The sequence below is a fragment of the Bidens hawaiensis genome, unplaced genomic scaffold (assembly GCF_021521415.1).
Source record: "Bidens hawaiensis isolate Kalapana, Puna unplaced genomic scaffold, B.hawaiensis_p1.1 tig00008970_1, whole genome shotgun sequence".
Classification (NCBI taxonomy): domain Eukaryota; kingdom Viridiplantae; phylum Streptophyta; class Magnoliopsida; order Asterales; family Asteraceae; genus Bidens; species Bidens hawaiensis.
The window spans coordinates 134,916-151,373 of NW_027491655.1; the positions used below are offsets into that span (position 1 = coordinate 134,916).

Genomic DNA, 16,458 nt, shown 5'->3' on the forward strand with positions numbered 1-16,458 from the left:
GCCAAATTCCAAACTTGAGAGTTTAAATTAAAAATTCTGTTTTCTTGATCTATAGCGGTACGCGCCGGGTCAAAAGAGACACCCATCGCGGTACGCGATGGGATGTCTGACACGTGTGCCACGTGGCACACGGTGGCACTACATGCTGCCACGTGTCACCACGTGGCAACACTGCCACCACGTGTCGCCACGTGGCGCAACGGCTGCCACGTGTCGCCACATGGCAGACCTACTGGGTGACTCACCTGGGCTATGTCGCGGTACGCGACGGGTGCCCAGGGAGCGGGCGCGGTACGCGATGGGACCCCAGAAAATGCCTATAAATAGCAAGGTCGGGATCTCATTTGTTGCACACCAAAATCAGTTTCCTTTTCTCTCTCTAACATCTCTCTAGCTTTTATAATTTACCTCGAAGTCTGTGCCTTATTTCCTCGATAAACGTGTCCCGGTTTCCTTGTTTGTGTACCAACGTTTCCTTGACCACCCTCCACCCTCATTCACCAAAAAGGTGTTGTTATAATGGCAATGAATCTCGATAAGCGTGTTGTCGAGAATTGAAGTCTGGCGTTATCGGTTGACGACCAAAGAGATCAAGCCTCGTTGGAGTGCTGCTCGAGTCCCTAGGATTTCGGTACGCCATTAAGGTTAGGCGTAATATCGAATTCAATATAATTAAATATTATATTCAAGGCTTTAGCCTTAAGTCGAGGTTATACTCGATACCTCGATAAAAGAAAAGAAAAGAAAACATAACAAAGAAATGAATGAAAGATTGAATGTTGAATATGTGATAACATATATATGTGTGTAAGTATATATGTATATATATTCTTTGTTATGAAAATATTATTTAATGAATAAAGAGGATTCTTAAATAATAAAAGAAAAGATTACGTTTCTTAGAGAAGAAGAAACGTCGGGTTTTTATATAAACTAAAGGTTTATAATTTACTTTTAAACAAGAGGTTTTTAAGTAATAAGAATTGAACTAAAGGTTCAATCGAGGATTGAGATATAAGACTAAAGGTCTTAAGCCGGATCGTGTATCCGACTAACAAATATTTATACTCGTAACTATAGGTTCGAGATAAAGAAAAGGGAAAGACCCTTGGACGGTGAGTGAAGCCGATCCTAAAGAGATAAGGTGAATACGCCCCCAAACATTTAAACTTATTTTCAAATGAGTCAACTTGTTATATGAAATTGATTACAAGGGACTATGTGTTCCTAAAACCATTATAACTATGGGTATGAACCTAGCCCTCAGGCTGTGGTATACATATGTCTGGATCCTTACATAGGTGGTACTATGCGATGTATGGGCATGATCGCACCACCCTTGGTCGTAGGACGCTCTCCTGCAGGGAGTACGACTGTTGTGTATATTTACGGGTACTTAACTAAGTCGAACGCTGCGGTGTTTGTGAGGTGACCTAGTGTAGAGGCTCAAGTTTATAATGTGTTATTTGACTTTGTTATTCCTGAGCCACGATGGGCCGAGGCAGGCGTAGTCTCGAGGGGTAATAAAGTAAAAAAGAAGTTATTTTGCGTCAGCGTGTTCACCAACATTCGTTGCTGACGTATTTTCTTACATTTTGCAGGTGAACAAGTTTAGCACTTAGATTGACGAATTGCTTTGAATATCCGATGGCTCGGATCTTTTGCTAAACTTAAACTTATAAACACTGGTGGTTTTGTAATGTATTACAAATAATCTTTTGGAATATTTTGGGAATCTTTTATAATCCCAACTTTTGTATTGTAAATATTTACAACTTAAATCCACAAGTTTTACAAGTCTTCTGCTAAATGAATGCAACTCTGATTTATTTACACTTGTGGTACCAACTATTCATCATACTCCTAGGCCTTAGATAGGGGTGTGACAATTTTCTTCCATAAATAACGATCTCATCCAAATCATCCACTCTAATCTTAAAATACAATTGAATTTTGTCTCATAAAGAGTTTTAATAACATTTAGCTCTTCTCAATTTTAATTATTCATTAAGACATGATATGGCTATTTCACTGCTCTTCTAATAACAATCATTATATTAAAAACTAGAGCATAACAAATGGGATGCGTCAATCATAATGTCTCTTATAATAATGATAATCAATAATTTATTTAAATAAATGCTATCACTAGAGTTATTATTGATTTAGTTTTTCATAAGACAAATCAAAATAACTCATAAGATGCATGCATTCTTTCTTGAAAATTCTAACTATAAGGTTAAATGGCATTACCGAATACATTATAATATAAAATACCATGACCCATAAAATTAAGGGCTTACACATGAAAATAAATACATTTTTTTAGTACATTACATACTAAAATTTTCAGCAGTACAATTTGGTGCCTTACGAATCAACTATAACACTCAGAAGTATCAAAGGAAAATGAGTGTGTTGATCAGTAACATATGTACACGAAAAGAAATGTCTGGTGCTAGAAATAAGATTTTATTCAACTCACTACCACTAAAACCTAAAAGAGGATAATTCTAAGGTTCATAGACAAAATACAAGTATTACTTTCAGCTTTAGGTTTCTTAAGGAGAAGTCCCATTGCAAATATATGCCATTAGATTAGGCATAGACATTACAAGACTATCCATAATTCAAAAGAACAACTGCTAAAATTGATAGTTGTATAATAATGATATATAAGTCTGCTAATCCTAATATTTCCATTAACACGTGATTTGTTGAGTCTAGTTCTATATGTTTACCCGAAGTCAACAAATAACTAACATGAGTGTTAGTGACAAATTTAAATGTTAATGTTATTAGAACCATAATAAACTGTCTTTTAATTACACTTTATGATACCTTAATTATTCTGAATATTAATTAGAATTTAGTATCAATACTTAAGTTACATTATGACAGTTATAAGGTTTGTATAGCCAACATAAAGTCACTCTTACCTTAAACTCTTATATTATTTGTTATCAATATCTGGATTGAAACATTTATAAAATAGAACTAGATGACAATGCATACTTTCACAACTTTTGTTATAATGCAAATACAAATTTAACGAAAGACAAATGAGACCTATAATATTCATCTATTAACACCAAATTTCATGAGAAATCGTGACATGGTTGACGGGGGTTATTTTTCATATAATCTCATTCTTAGTGATTTTAAATCATGTGTTAAATGCCCTAAACATTACTTGGCTTAAGGAATAAGTATGGGTCCACCATAAGTTATATTTCACTGACATTCGTGAAACTTATTCAAACGGAATATTCAGACATAATTCTTTTATCATTTAAAATGCTATTTACTTGTATCTAATCAGTATTCTATGGTATGCGGTCTTAAAGAGATCCGTTCATATATACTTAATACGATTTCTTCTAAATATGTCCTTTAAGTTTATTATGACATCTGCACGTTAATGAAATCAAATCAAGTCTAACATATATATGAGAAATTCCCACATCACGTACATCACTGAAACTCCTTATGTAGTTTTTCTAGAGATATTAAAGGTTAGTGGGAGCCTTAAGTGTCTCAATCATAACTTACAAGATTTGCAAGAGGTGGGGGAGTAAAAACTTGATATTATCTCAATTGCACCTCTTGTACAAGACACTGCTCCATCACAACACTATTTTATCAAAACTTATCTCTTTATAATTTACTACTACTACCACTACTCTTACAAAAGTTTCATTGTTGCTTATTCGTGGGCATATTCAGATTTCTTAATAAACTATTCCTCGCCAAGAGAAACTACAACAACTTATATTATTAGCTTGTTTCTCTATTAGAATCTATTGGTCTTTAAATATTGACCATAAGCATGTAAATTTCCTAAAGGTTTCTAAGGTCAGTGGGAGAAGTAAAAGTCCTTATAATGACTTGTTAGAAGTACAAGAGGTGGGGGGAAGAGAGTCATTAAATTTTACTCCAATTACACCTCTTGTACACCATACTGCGCCAAATCTTACACACTTAGAATCCTGAAAATGATAGCAACCTAACTAAGAGCTAATCCATAAAACTGAGACTTTTAAAATTACCCAATAATCAACTTAGGAGGCCATCTAGGTTTTAAAACCTTCTAAATTTTATGCTTATGTAACCTCCCTAACTAAAGTTGAATTGGATGTTGGAAAGTTTAATGATCATACCCCTTATAATTAAACCATTATCATCAATCATAATTGACTCCATAAGTCGCTAACGTTTTGAGATTTGGTTGAATCACCTAAAGGTGTTCATAACTAAACTAAATCCTAATACAAACGTTAAGACACTAAGAAGCCTAATTTATTATTAAAGGTTAGATTCAAAAGGATATAAATCATCAAAGAATCTTATAACCTATATTATAAAACATTTCTTTGAGGATCATCACTGTTCAAGTAGCTTATAATAGTTAAAGAGCTACGGTAGAAGAACATTAAAACAACTTTCCCTAATAACTGACTTACATATCTACATGCTCATAAAACAACCTAAATGTTATAAACTGAAGGTTAATGAACATTTAGTCTATAAGTCAATAAAATCCATATATGGGTTAATGTAAACATCAAAATTTTTATACAATTATTTTAATCAAAAACCAAGTGGATTAATGTACATACCTCAAGATGTGTGGGAGCAACTAAAAACAAACTTGTCCTTATATAGATGACATTCTTCTAACAAGTATATGTTACATAAGTCAAAGCATTGTTCACACACTTTGATATGAAATATCTCAAAGATATCCCTTACATAATAGATATCATAACATTCTGAGATAGACCCAAAGGGACATTAGTTTTGTTCTATAAGTTTTATCTTAAATGAGTCCTTACACATGTAACAAACAATATTGCTCTATTTAGAGGATAATAGGATCATTGAGATTATTACCTTATGCTTCATTAAGTAGAAGCCTTATGTAGGTTCAAGTCTATACTCGTTCAGATATTACTCAAAATTGTAACACACTAGATATGCTTAGATTAATGTGAAACATCTAAAAGAATATTAAAATATCCTTAAAAGAAACGAAAGACTATAATTTAAAATAAAAGAAGAAGTGAGAATTCAAACCGGTATATTACTCTAAACTTTGTCATATTAAGAGATAAGAAATGTAATTTTCGGGATATATTCTTATGTCAGTAGATAAATCTATCTCATGGAGGAGTCATAATGAACTGATAACAACAACCTAAGTCATAACAACATAATATGTTGATTAATTACAACGTTGTTGTCAATAAATGTTGTTGAATATTTATTAGTGGACCATAAGTTTTATTAAACTCCAAATAACTTATATATTGAAGACTAATTGTGATAATGTCAGCTACCATGTTTTCTCAAACAGTAACAGTTTGATAGGTGTTGCATTAAATTTTGATATGAAATTAATTATTCGTTTATGAACGAATTGAGGAATCTAAATTTTCATATCGAATACATTCATGATATGCTTAAGGATCCTATAACTAAAGGTCTGTTACCCATAAGTATTATGAAAGCGCTTATAATCATGAGGGGTTTATTAATGACCTCGTACAACTGCATACTATGAATGATTAATTATAAAATTTCCTCATCAGTTTTGATTTTGTACGTCTCTTAATATGTTCTGCATGCATAATGACATATAGACGAATTAAAAATACAAATCAAACGTTCTGAAGGGCTTACTTGAAAATTTTGATCATAACTACTTAGGTTTTAAATAAGGACTGCAGTATGATTAATGAGGGTCTTGAGCTGATGTTCAATTCAATGACTGTCTTTCTCTGCTCCAGTTTGAGTTTAAAACTAAAATGAGTGTTAACTCCTGATCAGGCTTATCTAATACTCATAATAAATGATTACTCGGCCAAGTGGGAGAATGTAAGAATAAATATATTTTATATATTTATTTATATTGCCATCATTATCATTTATATAATAATAGATCAAAATAATTAATTATACCTTATTATATATTGGCTTGGTAATTGTTGATGGGCCATATTACTTTTAATAGCTAATAAAGGGTTTCCCCTTGGGTGTATATATAGAGAGAATAAATTAACATCATAACCAAATCTCACACACATAAGTAAATCATGTGTCTCCTCTCTCTTTTAAACCGGGTTCCTCTCAAGAACCCTAACCATCCTTAACTATACATCCTAAAGGGGAACTGGATCAAGATGACAAGCATGTCGACTACATCATACCCTGCTGCAGTTACTACTCTTCATGCTGTAACAGGTTCATAGGTTTAATATTTATCATGTTTTATATTACTTACATGAAGAACTGATCAACACCCATGATCCAATCCAACTGCTCATTTTTAATAGACATATAGGACTATAAACAAACTGAACGAACACGAACAAGACCTTGTTCATGTTCGTTTGTTAAGAAAATAATGTATTCATGCATGGTTCACGAACACTCACTGAATGAGATTTTATGCTCATTCATTCATTAAGAAAAATGAATGTGCTCACAAACACACATAAAATTGGCGGAGACTCAAGATTTAGATCGATACATTCATCAATGTGGATAATGAAAAAAAATAGAAACAATGCAAACACAATGTAAGAATACGACTTCCTATTTTATGTTAGAATTAATAAACTAAATAATACAAAATGTTTAGATAAAATAAATAAATAAATGCACAAAAAACTTTCATGAACAACATATACAAACGAGCACAAATGAATGGGAACTCTGTTCATGTTCGTCCGTTTAACTACTTGAACGACACTTGTTGTTCATGTCCATTTATTTATTAGACAAATGAACATAATCGAACTTCCTACCAAACAGTTTAAAAACTGTTCGCTAGGGGTGTAAACGAGCCGAGCCGAGCCCGAACTCGGCTCGTTAACTTGCACAGAGATCGAGCTCGGCTCGTTTCGAGTTCTATTTTCAAAGCTCGAGCTCGGCTCGTGTGTAGATTTTCAAGCTCGAGCTCGTTACTATTTGTCAATTATTTGTTATATATATATATATAATTATTAAATATATTTTAAAAAATTATATAAATGACATGCTCGTTTTGGGCTCACGAGCCGGCTTGATAAGTGAAGCTCGGGTTCGGGCTCGATTAAGCTCGACTCAATCGAGCTTTTTAACGAGCTACAGCTCGGCTCATTTATACCCCTGCCGTTAGTTGAACGTTTAGTTCGTTTACATACGGGGAGAGTTGACTAGGCCGGTGGCTTTTGGGATATTTATGAATAATTTTTAAAAAAAATATGTAAACCCAGAGAATCCGTGCGTGGGTGTCCAATCCAATCAAAAACAAGTCCACCATTAACAACCAATTCCGCCCAATCAACCACCACCTAGGGTTCGTTCTTCCTGTTCTCATCTGGTAATTAGTTACCAATTATCAATTACTCCAATATTCTCGGAACTCATATATTATTTGATTGATCAATACAATACAATACAATATAATACAATACAATACAATACAGTATGACGACTAGTCAATCAGGAGGCTCTGCACGAAGAAGTATGGTTCTACCTGCTTCTTCCAGGAACAAACCGTCGGATAACGGAGCCACCGGTGACTCTATTCTTCGACGATCCATTTCATCCACTCCGCGTCCTCTGTACGTTTTTTTTTATAAATTATAAGTTATAACCGTAATTGATTCCAGTTATGGTTGCATGACTTTAATTATTATTGTTCGGTTAGTTATCATTTATGCTTGTGTGCCAATTTTGACCAGTAATGATGAACTGTTGAACACAACCTTTGCTTCCTTCGTTGCGTTGACTATTTTTCATTATTAAGTTTTATTATTATTCTCCACTTATTGCTTACATGTGGAAGGAGCAAGTACAGTTAATGTGAGAAACGTGTAAATAATTAGAGTAATTATTTTTATTTTTCTACTTCGTTACCTTGACCATTTTTATTTATTTTTTGTCATTAACTTTGATTATTGTCCACTTATTGCTTACATGTGGAAGGAACAAGTACAAACAGTTCTCAACGAATTAACGTGAGAATTGAGAAGCGTATAAATAACTAGAGAAACCTAATTATTATTATACTTCATTACCTGAGAATGAGAATTGAGAAACATACAAATAACTAGAGTAATTAATTATTATTTCTCCACAGATTTATGGGCTCAAGTAATTAATTATTATTACTCTACTTCGTTTATTTGATCATTTTTATTTTTATTTATTATCATTAACTTTGACTAGTGTTCACTTATTGCTTACATGTGTAAGGATAAAGTACAAACAATACTTAATGAGTTAACGTGAGAATTGAGAAGTGTACAAATAACTAGAGTAATTAATTATTATTTCTTCACAGTTTTTTAAGCTAGAGTGATTAGTAATTATTATTACTCCACTTCGTTACGTTGACCATTTTTTTTATCATTAACTTTGGTTAGTGTCCACTTATTGCTTACATGTGGAAGGAACAAGTACAAACAGTTCTTAACGAGTTACATGAGAACTAAAAAACGTACAAATAACTAGAGAAACTTAATTATTATTTCTCTACAATTTTTTAAGCTAGAGTGATTAGTAATTATTATTACTCTACTTCATTACGTTGGCCATTTTTTTTATCATTAACTTTGATTAATGTCCCCTTATTGCTTACATGTATAAACATCAAGTACAAAGTAATGAGTTAATGTGAGAACTGAGAAACATACAAATAACTAGAGTAATTATTGTTTCTCTACAGTTTTTTTAGCTCGAGTAATTATTATTATCACTCTACTTCGTTACCTTGACCATTTATAATATTAATTTTTTTATCATTAACTTTGATTAGTGTCCCCTCGTTGCTTACATCATGCACAAAACCTAATTCACTCAAACAAGGGATGTAAATGAGCTGAGGCGAGGCTCTTGTAGAGCGCTTTTTTTAAAGCTCGAGCCGGGCTTGTGACTTTGAGCTGTTTTTTCAAGCCCGGGTTCGGCTCGTTTGTTATTTATTATATAATTTATATACGTTTTTTTAGTAATTTTATGTATTTTGAGAAAAACATTAAACGAGCCTAAGCTTAGCTCGAGCTTGTGTAGTACATCCAAGCCAAAACACGGTTTGTTTCAAGCTCTTTTTCCTAAAGGTTGAGCTCGGCTCGTGAGTCGTATTTTCAAGCCCGGGCTTGGCTCTTTTGTTATTTATTTATTTATTTATTCATATACGTTTTTAAATAATTTTATGTATTTTAAGAAAAACCTTAAACAAGTCTTAGCTTGGCTCGAGCCTGTGTAGTAGCTTAATCGAGCAGGGGTGAGTTTGATTGTATAGTGTAAAATTAGTAGAAGTCCAAAAGAGGTAAAACTAATAAAATACACAAGGCTCGTTAAGGCTCAACGAGCTTCCCATACAAGGCTCAAGCTTGGGATTGATAACTGAACGAGCTTTATTTGAGGTTCGAGCTCAACTAACCCGGCTTGTTTCAATGTTTTTGTTGATCCTAGCTCGAGTAGCTTGTGAGCGGCTCGGCTTGTTGGCACCCATAACTCAAACACTTGTTGTGATCCGAATTGTAACACTCCAGTTATTAAAAAAATTGTAATCAGTTGGTTCCTTGATCTTTCTGTTACAAATTTTCTATATGATTTCCAAAAAGTTACAACACAATTGATCTATTTTATTGTAATCAGTTAGTTCCTTACACATATTTTGTTTGAGTCTCTAACAAACGCAATTAAGACCTTTCAATCATATATTTGTGTACCTATTTTAGGGTTTACACTAATAAAGTGAGTTTTTATTTGTATGTTTTTTAAATTTTAATTAAACAGGGCGTTAACGGGAGAACGAACGGTGAAACGACTGCGCCTCTCAAAAGCCTTAACCGCACCCGAATCTACAACTATTATCGAAGTGTGTCGTCGCATGGCTGCTCGCAAAGCTGATGCTCTTTTGCTTACCGATTCAAATGCATTACTTTGTGGCATATTAACTGACAGGGTTGTTATTCTTTTAATGTATTGGGCGTATAATGTTAATTCTGATTATATCATATAATCACTAACTATCTTTTTGGAAAAATTGAAGGATATTGTAACGAGAGTCGTTGCCCGTGAGCTTGATCTTGAGACCACTCCCGTCTCAGCTGTTATGACACGGAATCCTGTTTTTGTAATTTCAGATACTCTTGCAGTCGAGGCCTTGCATAAAATGGTTCAAGGTTTGTATCAAATTATCAGTCACTGCAACAAAGTTGTTTCCTTTTTTTGTTTTTTTAGTTTTGGAAATATAAAATTTGGTTTGCAGGAAAATTCAGACACTTGCCCGTTGTAGAAAACGGAGGGGTTGTTGCTATTCTTGATATTGCAAAATGTTTATATGATGCGATTGCACGTATGGAACGAGCAGCTGAAAAGGGGAAAGCCATTGCAGCTGCTGTTGAAGGTGTCGAGAAGCATTGGGGATCTTCAGCTTCTGGTTCGTTGACATTTTATTATTTTCTCTTTTTTTTAATGTCTCATTTCTATCTTATTTACTTGTCATTATAACAGGTTCCAACACATTTATTGAAACACTGCGAGAGCGATTGTTTAAGCCTTCATTATCGACCATAATATCAGGAAATCCAAAGTAGGTAATATCTTTACTTATATATAAACATGGTTTAGTAGCTCTTTTAAATTGGTTATTCCAAAAATTATTAATGTTTCAGGCTTGTGACCGTTTCACCCTCAGACACGGTGCTAATGGCAACAAAAGCGATGCTCGAATCTCACACGAGCTCTGCCATCATAACAATTGATAACAAACCACGCGGGATTTTAACGTTAGTATCTTAATTATATATGATCTTTGTATATAGCTATTATAAAAATGTGATTTTTATGTATAATAATAGGTCAAAGGATATCTTGATGAGAGTTATAGCAGTTGGTCTTTCTTCTGAGTCAACTGAAGTGGAAAAGGTGAACTACATTTCTCTCTCTTTTAATAGTTTATACTGTTTTTTTGAGTATTTTATGATGCTTCATTTATACTTAGGTGATGACTCCAAATCCTGAATGTGCTCCGGTTGATACACCAACCGTTGAGGCCTTGCATATTATGAATAAAGGAAAGTTTTTACATCTTCCTGTTATTGATACAGGTAAATGTTACATCTTATCATTTTTTTTTCTTATTTTCATATGGCTACTTCCATTCTTAAGTCTTATTTTGTACAATTCATATGTAAAAGTGGCTTATTTGTTTGGTTAGATGGTGTTGTTCTTGCTATTACTGATGTACTTCAAATCACTCATGCAGCTGTGGCCTCAGTAAGTTAAATTTTCTCTGGGTGGGTTCATATCGAAATGGGTTGGGTTGGGTTGGGTCGGGTCGCGTTCACTTTTTGCAAAACTTTGTTAGAAAAACAAAAGTGTTAAAATAGTATTCTAAATCTGAATATTATTACTTATTTAGGATGTTGTACGCATTAAATAGCCATCACACATCATTGAAGCTGTCACACTTTTCGTCCTTTCCACTAACTGGTGTTAAATATTCTGTTAACTTCTTACAAATTGACTATATTCCCTTAAAAATGCATGCCAAAATATGTGATTTTCACAGTTTCTCTTCTTTTCTGTTTTCTCTTTTGTTTGTTTCTTTCTTTACTTTACTTTATTTCTTTTCTTCTTTGTATTTCTCCATTTTTTATCACTTTATAAAATTTTATTAATTAATCAACTTACTTATTTTTCATAATATATTTATTTTTATTTGTTTGAGTAAGTTATTTACTTTTCTCTTTATTATTATTATTATTATTATTATTATTATTATTATTATTATTATTATTCAAACAAATTAATTAATCATTCTAAGGGTTTACACGAGCCGAGCCCGACTTTGTCTAAGTTCGATTTCAGCTCATTTAACTTAAGAGAGATCGAGCTCGGCTTCGCAAGTAGATAAATGATTAGTTAGGGATGTACATAAGCAGAGTCGATTATGTGCTCCTCGAGATCATAAGTGTTTAGTAGTTCAAAGCATATGTAATTATGTTATTTACTTTTTAATGCTTGGGTTAGGTTGGAAGTACTGCAGGAATTGATAACGAGGCTGCAAGTTCAATGATGCAAAACTTTTGGGATTCTGCAATGGCAGCACCACCTGCAGATGATGATAGTGAAACCAGAAGGTAACTAGATTATTCTGATTTTGATATATATTGTTGATCAACCTAAACATAACCGGTGATATTGCAGCGAGAGTTCTTTCAGATTAACTTCTGAAGGCGGTGCAGATATTGGAAGAGCCTTTTTTCCTTCACCTACACTACCAAATACATTTGCTTTCAAGATTCAAGATCGAAAGGGTCGAATGCATAGATTCATGTGTGGTATGTCTTTTTGTTTTTTAATTACGGTCGTGATAAAATATTATCTTATAGTAATTTGATTGATTTTTTTATATTGTTGCGGTTAGAAACTCATAGTTTGACCGAGCTTATAACTGCAATACTTCAAAGAGTAGGCGGTGAGATTGACCGCAACAACCTCCCACAGATTCTGGTATTTCTCATCTAAGACTGAATGTTCATGATTGTTGACTTTTGGGTTGACATTGACTGTATGTTTTGTAGTATGAAGATGAAGATAAGGATATGGTGATACTTGAAACAGATAGCGATCTTGCTGCAGCCGTGGAACATGCAAAATCAGCTGGGTGGAAGGTGTGTGTGCTACTTTGGGCTGGGCCGGACCATCTACACTTTTTGTCAAACGGCCTGGTTGAGTCGGCCCCAACTACAAATTTTGTCAAACGTGCTGAGTTGGACCGACCCACTTACACTTTTTGTCCAACAGGATGAGCTGGGCCGATCCAACTACAATTTTTCTCAAACGGGCTGAGTTGGGCCGGCCCACTTACACTTTTTGTCAAAAAGGCTGGGTTGGGCAGACCCAACTACAGTTTTGTAAGGGGCTGGGTTAGGCCCACCCATTGACACTTTTTGTCAAACGGGCTGCGTTGGGCCCACCTATTTACACTCTTTGTCAAATGAGCTTGGTTGTGCCAACCTGCCTACACTTTTTTTATCAAACGGGCTGGGTTGGGCCGACACACCTACACTTTTTGTGAAACAGGCTGGGTTAGGCCCACCCACCTATACATTTTGTTAAATGAGCTGGGTTGGGTCAACGCACCTACACTTTTTGTTTGTTTTTTTTGTATTTTGTAAATAATAATGTATTATATATGATTACCAAAAATATATTTTCAAAATATGAGATAATATCATTTAATAAAATGATGTTTAACTTGTATATATAACATGTTAATTAACATCAACAGGGATTAAAGTTGCAACTCGATTACTCCGGTATGCCTAGAACTCGAAAAGGTTCATCACGTGGCGGCAGTGGCGGTTTGGAGCATGCTCACGCAGACGCATGGGCTTCCGCGTACAGTTCGGTTGCAGCCGGAGCTGCATTAGTGGCTGGTTTAGGTGTATTAGCCTTCTTAAGAAGAGGTGCCAATTGATACTATTTGGTGACACGTGTCCCAGTGAGAATTTGAGGTAAATTATTGATAATGTCGAAAAATATTATTTATATGAACAAACAAGAATGTTGTTTGTGTTGGTGATTGCATTCATTTTGGGTTTTAATTATTGTAATATTATTTTCTACACACATGTAACATTTAATAATGTATTCTCTAGATATATAAATTATATATCAAATTATTTGTTACATTGAAGACCACACGTTGGTTGGACTCTGGATGTGATGTGGGCCCAATGATGAGGTGTCGATGTCGGTGTTGTGTCGGTGAAGATCTACTGGACCTAACTTTTGTTTAAATGTCACCATGTGACATTGTTTCTCTATTAATTTTAGTTTAAATTTAGTAGTCTATATATATAATAAGGCCTGGGTTATACATACATCGTGTTGGTTATTCACACACCAGGGTAGCCTATACTAGAGATGCACAAATCGGGTATTTAAAAAACCCGGAACCGGGTAGGAACCGGTTCCGGGTATGGTCAACAAAAGTCAAACCCGGTTCGGTTCCGGAACCGGTTCCGGGTATAGTCGGGTATTTGACCGGGTTTTGACCTGTTCCGGGTCGGGTTTTGACTGGTTCCTCCGGGTTTTTTTCGGGTTTTTGACTAGTTCCTCCGGGTTTTTTCCACCGGTTCCGGGTCGGTTCCGGTTCCGGAACCGGCTCCGAGGAGAAATCCTATACCCGGTCAGGAACCGGTTCCGGGTATGGGTTAGAACCGGTTCCGGGTCGGTTCCACCGGTTCGGTTCCGGAACCGGTTATTTTGTGCACGTCTAGCCTATACGAGTCGTATAGGCTCTACACGACTCGTATAGGTGCATAGTCAAGTCATTTTCAAGCAGAAGTGTCAGGTTTTATTCTTTTGTATCGTATAGCCCCTATACGGCTCGTATAGGGCTATATGACTCGTATATGGTCTATATGACTCGTATAGTTTTTTTTTTCAATTTAAAAAGTACAAAAAATTAAACATAACACCCGAGTTGGTTACAAAATAAAAATATACATAACAACATAAAGCTCAAAATACATCATCTAAACACCCGATGATAAAATTACGACTACAAGTTCAAAATACATCAACATCTAAACACCCGATGATAAAATAACGACTACTGTGGTGGGGCCTATACGGGTCGTATAGGTCAGACGAGTTACACAGGCTATACGAGCTGGAAAATCTATACGGCTCATATAAGGTCTATACGGCTCGTATAGACTGCAAAAAGCTGACACACTGACACGTTCGTACGCATGTCAATAAGGTAGGGCTATACGACTCGTATAGGGGCTATACGAGCCGTATAGCCTTATTCCCACACCATGGGGCTGGTGTATGCATAGCATGACCCATATAATAAATTAAAGTTGGTTAAGATCTTAAGGATGTAAATTAAGGGGGTGTTTGATCGAGCTTTTATAAATTACTTATTTGTTTTTTTGAAAAGGAAAAGCTGTTTGGTAAGCTTTATTTTAAAGCTTTAAAACTTCAAACCGAAGCTTTTCAAAGTTGCTTTTGATTTTTAAAAGCTTTTGATTTTTCAAAATCAAATTAGCAACTTTTAGAAGCTCAACCAAGCAACCCTAAAGGTATAAAAATATAGATAATTTTTATACATGATTTATTAAAAGCCGTACTAAAATATAAAAATAAAATTTCTAGATCAATGACATGTGGGTGATGGTTGAACCTTGGGATTTTCATGGTCTCAGGTTCTTCACAATAGTGATATTGCTATTTGATGATGTTCCTAAGTGAGTTAGACATGAAGCATTAAAATCACTATAGATGGTTAAATATCGTCTCTTAGATAATAGTTTTTTATTCAAGTTTGTTATTATTCATGAATGCAACATATTTTATATGATATAGGCATAGCAAAAGTATATATATTATTTTGTGTAACTTAAGTTGTTGAGATGGAATGTTGCCAAATTCTTTCTGTCACATTGAATCCAAAATATTACTTGATTTATACCTACCATACTTTGGACACAACAATATGACTTTGTCCATCCATCACCCATTCCCAAAAAGTAAGTAAAATATTTTAACTATTAAGTTTTTATAAAAATTTACTTAAATACATGTTTCTAATGACTTGATTGTTATAATATTTATTAAATATTAAATATTAAATATTTTAAAGTCATTATTTCTAAGAAGACTGTTTCTTATTATGTATAACTGGTTAATTAATATTAATATTAAACACACAAAACGCATAATACAGAAAAACATAAATGTCCGGTTTTGTGGCCAATGGTTATTTGTGAGTGCAAAAAGTCAAAAGTTACCTTAACCATGTGTAGGTTTTGTGTGCATACGGCAACATTGTTGTCTGCAAATGCTGTGTTAAAGTGAGGGATAAAAAAAAAGTCATTTGTTTATTTATCAAGATTTCATTTCACACTCACATGCACACATACATCCATTTTCATCAATTTGCACTTGTGATCATCTTTGGCCCCATTTCATGTCTTTTATTGCTTTAAAAAAGTTAAAAATTTAAAGACCATAATTGTGGGCTTGTGCCAATCCAAGGGTAATTTTGTCAAAAGCAAAAAAAATTATGTTTAAATCATTAAACATTGTCTCATACTTTATTAACACCACTTTTCTTTTTCAAGCCTATTTGTAACAGGATTTCAACCATTCCTAGCTATTTGAGGTTTCAGATCTGAATCGAAAATTTTTGGAAACCCCAAAAACGATTCTTTCCACGTCTACTTCCAACGGAATTTCAGTCATTCCAGCTATTTGAAATTTCAGATCCGAATCGAAAACCACTCGTTGGCAGAATTTTTGGAAACCCCCAACAACGTTTCTTTCCAAAGTCTACTTCTGACTAGATTTCAACCGTTCCCAGCTTCTTGACATTTCAGATCCGAATCGAAAACCCCTCGTTGGCAGATTTTTTGGAAACCCCAACAACTTTCTTTCCAA

General features: G+C 34.1%; 1 protein-coding gene across 1 annotated transcript; it reads left to right on the forward strand.

Annotated features, from left to right (window-relative positions):
* Window positions 1-7,473: 7,473 nt before the first annotated feature.
* Window positions 7,474-13,598, forward strand: LOC143530693 (CBS domain-containing protein CBSCBSPB5-like). Its single transcript, XM_077026161.1, has 14 exons — window positions 7,474-7,610; window positions 9,790-9,958; window positions 10,046-10,178; window positions 10,265-10,435; window positions 10,510-10,588; window positions 10,671-10,784; window positions 10,857-10,923; window positions 11,000-11,105; window positions 11,216-11,274; window positions 12,031-12,140; window positions 12,208-12,341; window positions 12,428-12,513; window positions 12,585-12,674; window positions 13,295-13,598. Exons 1-14 carry the CDS (start codon window positions 7,474-7,476, stop codon window positions 13,481-13,483), a joined length of 1,644 nt encoding a protein of 547 aa, XP_076882276.1. The 3' UTR covers window positions 13,484-13,598.
* The last annotated feature ends 2,860 nt before the right edge of the window (window positions 13,599-16,458 follow it).